Source organism: Lepidothrix coronata, unplaced genomic scaffold (assembly GCF_001604755.1).
Source record: "Lepidothrix coronata isolate B3197 unplaced genomic scaffold, Lepidothrix_coronata-1.0 Scaffold386, whole genome shotgun sequence".
In the NCBI taxonomy this organism is placed as follows: domain Eukaryota; kingdom Metazoa; phylum Chordata; class Aves; order Passeriformes; family Pipridae; genus Lepidothrix; species Lepidothrix coronata.
Genome location: NW_016690566.1, coordinates 120,132 through 127,202, shown reverse-complemented (window position 1 = coordinate 127,202; position 7,071 = coordinate 120,132). Strand labels below are relative to the sequence as shown.

General features: G+C 57.8%; 1 protein-coding gene across 1 annotated transcript in view; it reads right to left on the bottom strand.

The window, feature by feature from the left end:
• Positions 1-940: 940 nt before the first annotated feature.
• Positions 941-7,071, bottom strand: part of LOC108509668 (keratin, type II cytoskeletal-like) — a 12,553-nt gene continuing 6,422 nt past the window's right edge. The window contains exons 3-9 of the mRNA XM_017839207.1: positions 6,592-6,652; positions 5,934-6,029; positions 5,222-5,386; positions 5,013-5,138; positions 3,101-3,321; positions 2,827-2,855; positions 941-1,407 (exon numbers count right to left, since the gene is read on the bottom strand). Coding sequence (XP_017694696.1) covers positions 941-1,407; positions 2,827-2,855; positions 3,101-3,321; positions 5,013-5,138; positions 5,222-5,386; positions 5,934-6,029; positions 6,592-6,652 — 1,165 coding nt within the window. The remainder of the gene's footprint in view (positions 1,408-2,826; positions 2,856-3,100; positions 3,322-5,012; positions 5,139-5,221; positions 5,387-5,933; positions 6,030-6,591; positions 6,653-7,071) is intronic.

Genomic DNA, 7,071 nt, shown 5'->3' with positions numbered 1-7,071 from the left:
GGGTGTGATGTGAGGAGAGAAATAAATAAATTAACCAGAATAAAATACCTCATGAGGGGTGCGATGTGAGGAGGGGAATAAATAAAATACCTGATGGGGGGTAAGAACACGGAAAAGCCGAGCCCAAACGCGTCCTTTCGATGCAGTTTATTGAGAGGGAAGTTGGAGCAGCCGAGGAGAAGCGGCTCCGTCCGCGTCGGTACAACGGGATTCGTGCACCGGGAACTTCCCTTGGCATGCCGGGGGGAGGGAAAAGGGAAAGGGGGGGGTCGATCTCTGCCAAAAATCAGCACGCCCTGAACTAGCCACCCCTAAACATGCAGAAGCAACGGAGGCACCGCGTGTTCGCCTGTAATTCCACGCGACACATAAAGCTCCGGAGGAACCAGGAGGCGCTTTGGAATCGCCTCCTTTCGGATTTAAGCTTAAATTTCGCGGCTCAGGGGTTTTTTGGACCAAAAAAAGAAAAACAAAACAAACCAACAAAAGAATAAAAATAAAGGGAGTCTGCACTTTACAGTGTCTGCTGGGAAAGTTAAATGGTTAAATCCTCTCTCGCTTTTCTGAAATGCTTTGGGAGGAGCTGGAAAGGAAAAAAGGGGAGTCTTGGAAGGAGGAATGTTGTTAATTAACCTGGGAAAAGCCGGAGGGGGAAGCAGCGCCACGAGCAAACCCATTAAAGCTGTGATGACCTACAGTGTGAACTCAGAGATAATACTGAGGTGGGAGAAGCTTCTAGAGGTGTCCTGGGGGTCGGGGGGGGGCTCTGAAAACGGGGCTGGGAGGGGGTGAGGGGTGCTAATAAATGTGGGAATGGGTTTGGCATCGCCGGACAGCGGGAATGTTCGGGGGGGGAATCATCCCGCCTCATCCCGGTGTAGGAACGGCGGCTCCAGCCCCCCGGGGAGGGGGGGCCCCGCCAGCCCCCCACCCCACGGCCCTACGGGACCACGCAGGGGTCTCTGACCACGCCGAAGTTCCCCACCACGCCGGGGTTGCACCCCACGACCTCGGCGCCACCGGACACGACCACGGGGGGCCCGGCCAGCTGCCGGATGACACAGCCCTGGTTGCCGAAGGTGACCACCCCGCCCGCCTGCACGCCCCCCACCCTGGCGCCGAGCCCGGGCCGGGCCGGGTACCCCCCGCTCCGGGAGCTGAACCCCCCCGCCTTGCAGCCCACCCCGGCGGGAGGGCAGAACACCTCCGGCGGGACCTGGCAGGGCTTGGCCACCGAGCTCAGGACGCGCTTGGGGTGGATGCCGGCGCTGCGGGAGCTGAAGCCGCCCGCGGCCGGGGAGCTGTGGCGGCCCGAGCGCCGGCCCAGGGAGCCGAACCCGCACGCCCCGTTGGCCGCCAGCAGCCCGCAGTCGTCCGGGAGGGTGTAGCCGCTGCTGCTGACCACCGCTGAAACAGCCCGGGGGCGTCAGTTAGGGGGGGAAAAACACGGAAACACAGGACCCCCCGAGTTGGAAGGGCCCCCCCGGCATCCCCCGGCCCCGCTCCGGGAGACTTCCCCCGGGCGAGTTCTGTCTCGGGTGACGGAACCCACCCGGCCTGATTCCCTGGGGGTTTGTCCCGCGTGCCTGAGACCCCCCCTCGCTCCTTCCAGCTCCTCACCCGGGTCCCGACACGTCCCCCCGCAGACCCTTCCCGTTCCTACAGACCCTTCCCGTTCCTACAGACCCTCCTCGGTCCCATAGACCCTCCTCGGTCCCGCAGACCCTTCCCGTTCCTACAGACCCTCCCCGTTCCTACAGACCCTCCTCGTTCCCACAAACCCTCCCCGGTCCTACAGACCCTCCTCGGTCCCATAGACCCTCCTCGGTCCCATAGACCCTCCTCGGTCCCACAGACCCTCCTCGTTCCCACAGACCCTCCTCGGTCCCACAGACCCTTCCCGTTCCTACAGACCCTCCCCGTTCCTACAGACCCTCCTCGTTCCCACAAACCCTCCCCGGTCCCACAGACCCTCGTCGTTCCCACAGACCCTCCTCGGTCCCGCAGACCCTCCTCGGTCCCACAGACCCTCGTCGTTCCCACAGACCCTGCTCGTTCCCACAAACCCTCCCCGTTCCCACAGACCCTTCCCGTTCCCACAAACCCTCCCCGTTCCCGCAAACCCTCCCCGGTCCCGCAGACCCTCCTCGGTCCCACAGACCCTTCCCGTTCCTACAGACCCTCCCCGTTCCTACAGACCCTCCTCGTTCCCACAAACCCTCCCCGTTCCCACAGACCCTTCTCGTTCCCGCAGACCCTCCCCGTTCCCACAGACCCTCCCCGTTCCCACAGACCCTCCCCGTTCCCACAGACCCTCCCGGTCCCACACAGCCTCCCTGGTCCCTCACACCCTCCTCATTCCCGCAGACCCTCCCCGGTCCCACAGACCCTCCCCAGTCGCACAGACCCTCCCCGGTCCCACAGACCCTTCCCGTTCCCGCAGACCCTCCCGGTCCCACAGACCCTCCCCGGTCCCACAAACCCTCCCCGGTCCCGCAAACCCTCCCCGGTCCCACAGACCCTCCCCGTTCCCACGGATCTGCTCTGACTGGGGCCACGTTCCCTCCCGGGTCCAGTGCATGGCCCGGACATCTCACTGTTGCCTCCGAGAGTAGAAAAGGGGCGTGAATTTGACCTCCTCCCCCTCCGTCCAAAAGCCGATTATTATTTTTTTTTTTTAAATTTGGCGATATTTGAGATTTCTGGGGTTAAACCTTCCCGAGGGTGGAAAGGGAGGCAGAGGGAGGGGGCAGATGGACAACGCTGCTCCCAAAATTGCCTTTCCTAAGATAAACCCTGAGGGCTGGAAATCCTGCGGGTACTTACACACACTCACGGGGTTCCCCACACAGATCCTGTCGGGGGAGAGAAGAGAAATGAGAAGTGCAGGTTACCCAGAGCTTCCAGCCCCGGACCCAGCCCACTCCCCGCCTTGTTGTGACCCATCTGACTGCCCCTGGCACAGGAGCTGGGTTTGCTGGCACCGGGGTGGCCTCCGTGGCCTCCAGCCCTGGTTTCTCTGAGCCCGGGAAGCCCCTGGAGCTGTAAAACCCACTCGGGAGCTTCTGACAGACAGAAGGGATGAGTTCGTGTCACCCACCTGCTCTCTTCACCCTCCAGGAGGGTCTTGTAGGTGGCGATCTCGATGTCCAGGGCCAGCTTGACGTTGAGCAGCTCCTGGTAGTCCCTGAGCAGACAGGCCATCTTGTCCTTGGCCTGCTGCAGGGCCGTCTGCAGGTCCACCAGCTTCTGCCGCGCGTCCTTGAGGGCGCAGTCCCCGCGCTGCTCCACGTCACAGATGGAGGTTTGCAGGCAGGAGACCTGGTGGAGAGGGGAGGACGACACTGCAGGGTCTACGAGGCTTTGCTTCCTCATTCCTGGACACCCCGGGTTGGGATAAATCCAAACTGCAAACAGAGAAAACCCGCCGGCCTCCCGCCCCTCTGCCCACCCTTCCCTTTCCAACCACGGCCCGGAGCAGGTCTAAAGTCTCCCAAAGGCTGATCCAGCGTGTCTGAGCTGTGCAGCCTCCCTGGGATCATCACCTTGGGCCTCTCCTGCTGCTTCTTGACCTCCTAAAAGGCAGTGTGTCACCTTCTCCTGTATCTGAGCTTCCCAACCTCCCTGGGATCATCACCTTGGGTCTCTCCTGCTGCTTCTTGACCTCCTGAAGGGCAGTGTGTCACCTTTCCCTGTATCTGAGCTGTCCAGTCTCTCTGGAATCATCACCTTGGGCCTCTCCTGCTGCTTCTTCACCTCCTAAAGGGCAGTGTGTCACCTTTCCTGATACCTGAGCTTTCCAACCTCCCTGGGATCATCACCTTGGGCCTCTCCTCCCTGCTTCTTGGCCTCCTGAAGGGCAGTGTGCCACTTTTTCTCGTATCTGAGCTTTCCAATCTCTCTAGGATCATCACCTCTCCTGCTGCTTCTTGACCTCCTAAAGGGCAGTGTGTCACCTTTCCTGATACCTGAGCTGTGCAGCCTCCCTGGGATCATCACCTTGGGTCTGTCCTCCCTGCTTCTTGACTCCTAAAGGACAGTGTGTCACCTTTCCTCATATCTGAGCTGTCCAGTCTCTCTGGAATCATCACCTTGGGTCTCTCCTGCTGCTTCTTGGCCTCCTAAAGGACAGTGGCCACCTTTCCTGATACCTGAGCTGTCCAGTCTCTCTGGAATCATCACCTTGAGTCTCTCCTGCTGCTTCTTGACTCCTTTAGGGCAGTGTGTCACCTTTCCCTGTATCTGAGCTGTGCAGCCTCCCTGGGATCATCACCTTGGGTCTGTCCTCCCTGCTTCTTGACCTCCTTTAGGGGAGTGTGTCACCTTTCCCTGTACCTGAGCTGTGCAGCCTCCCTGGGATCATCACCTTGGGTCTGTCCTCCCTGCTTCTTGACTCATTTAGGGCAGTGTGCCACCATTCTCTGTATCTGAGCTGTCCAGTCTCTCTGGAATCATCACCTTGGGTCTCTCCTGCTGCTTCTTGGCCTCCTAAAGGACAGTGGCCACCTTTCCTGATACCTGAGCTGTCCAAGTTCCCTGGAATCATCACCTCTCCTACCTGTTCCTTGACCTTCTAAAGGGCAGTGTGTCACCTTTCCCTGTATCTGAGCTTCCCAACCTTCCTGGGATCATTACCTTGGGCCTCTCCTCCCTGCTTCTTGGCCTCCTGAAGGGCAGTGTGTCACCTTCTCCTGATATCTGAGCTGTGCAACCTCCCTGGGATCATCACCTTGGGCCTCTCCTGCTGCTTCTTGACCTTCTAAAGGACAGTGTCACCTTTCTTGATATCTGAGCTGTGCAGCCTCCCTGGGATCATCACCTTGGGTCTGTCCTCCCTGCTTATTGACCTCCTTTAGGGCAGTGTGTCACCATTCTCTGTGTCTGAGCTGTCCAGTCTCTCTGGAATCATCACCTTGAGTCTCTCCTGCTGCTTCTTGACTCCTTTAGGGCAGTGTGTCACCTTTCCCTGTACCTGAGCTGTGCAGCCTCCCTGGGATCATCCCCTCTCCTACCTGCTTCTTGACGCTCTCCAGCTCGCACTGCAGCTTCTGTATCATCCTGGTCAGCTCGGAGATCTCACACTTGTTGCTCTGCAGGTCGTCACAGTATTTCCCTCTCTTGTCCTGGAGCTCCTGGAACTGGGACCAGAAAACGGGGCAATCGTCATTTTTGGGTCGGGGGCGCTGCCGGGCAGAGGCCCAGGAGGGTCTGCCAGGCCTACCCTGGTTTGGTAGAAAGCGTCGACTTCTTCTTTGCTCTTCTGGGCGATCTCCTGGTACCAGCACTCCACGTTCTTGATGATGCTCTCCATGTCCAGGTCCCGGTTGTTGTCCATCTTGACGATGACCGAGGTGTCGCAGAGCTGCCGATCCACCTGAGCTCGTTCCTGCGGGCGGGGAAGGGCTCGGTCAGCTCCTAAAACCTGACTTTGCACGGCAGGGAGAGGGCCGGGACACGGAGAACGAGCCCTGAGGTGTCCCCGGGGATGGCTCAGCAGAAAATCCTGGGGCTGGGTGAGTCGCCACACGTCGCCGCTGACCCACTTTGCCGACCTGGAGCAATCCCATCCACATCAAGGGCCAGGAATTTGGTATCCTGTCATCTCCGGCTGCTCCAGGGCTGCTAATGACAGGACTGGGCCGGGAGTTTCTTCAGCTCTAATCAGGAGCTGAAAGCCGGAGGAACGAGACGGACGCATCTCTTCTCCGGGGCAGAGTTAGGACAGAGCCAATTCCTGCCTGGAGCTACAGGAGGAGAGGGGGAACCACCCTATTCCCAGCATAATCATGGTAATTTTAGATCAGCCTTGTGCTTCCAGGCTTTTAATTATTCCGGGCTTGGGATGAGACACGTCCCAGAGGGGTTGCAAGGAGTGCAAATTTGCGGGGTGAGACAGGACCACCAAACTGCTGGGATGGCCCAGAGGGACTCACCTCCTCAAACACACATTTCAACAGCTCCAGCTGCCTTCTCAACAGATCCACCTTCACCTCCAGCTCCTCCTTGTTGAGGAAGATGCAGTCTGCATCCTGAAAGAGAGCAGGGACGCACATTCCAGCCCCAGCCTGGCTGGAAACGCTGGAGAAAACACACAGAAGGCAGCAAAAGCGAGACAGAAACGTGTCCCAACAGGATCCCGAGAGCAGAAAGGTGCGAGGGGGTGAGTCAGGGTGTCCTGGTGTCTCCTGGAGGAAAACCAAACCATTCCGACACGACCGACAGGAGCTGGCTGGTTTGTCACCCGGGACGCGGCCGCAAACCCGGCACCACCTCGGGAGGGTTTAAAGGGCTTTTCTTTAATATTCTTCAAATGATTTCTGCCTTTCTGATGTCCAAGAATAAAGGATGTGGAGAGGAGGCCGGGAAGAACCGGGTGTTCTGGTGGGACCTGTCCTGCCCTGTCCCCCTCCCTCAAACACCCCCTCCCGTCCCGCTCCCGGAGCGTGTTTGGGGCGACAAATCCGTGGCTGTGGAGCTGCTGTTGTAACACTTTCGGTGGGTTTTTCTGCTAATAATTCACCGTTTCTGCCGAGTTTTGCACCAGACCAACCTCCAGCGGGTGGAATGACCCCCGGGTTTGGAGCTTCTCACCTTTTTGAGCGCCACGAACTCGTTCTCCACCGTCGTGCGCCGGTTGATTTCCTCCTCGTACCTGTTGGAGCGGGAGGAGGGAAAAGGGCTGAGGCAAGAAAAACTCCCAGGCAGAGGGGCATCAACCGTCGGGGTAAATTATATCAACCAGCAGGTATAAATGGCAATAACTTCGGGTGTAAATGGCAATAATCTCATGTATAATGGACAAAACCTCGGGTATAAATGGCAATAATCTCAGGTATAAATGTCAATAACTTCAGTTATAAATGATAATAATCTCAGGCATAAATGGCAATAATCTCAGATATAAATAGCAATAACTTCAGGTATAAATGGCAATAATCTCAGGTATAAATGGCAACAACCATCAGGTATAAACTACATCAGCCATCAGGTATAGATGACAATAACTTCAGGTATAAATGGCAATAACTTCAGGTATAAATGACAATAACTTCAGGTATAAATGACAATAAC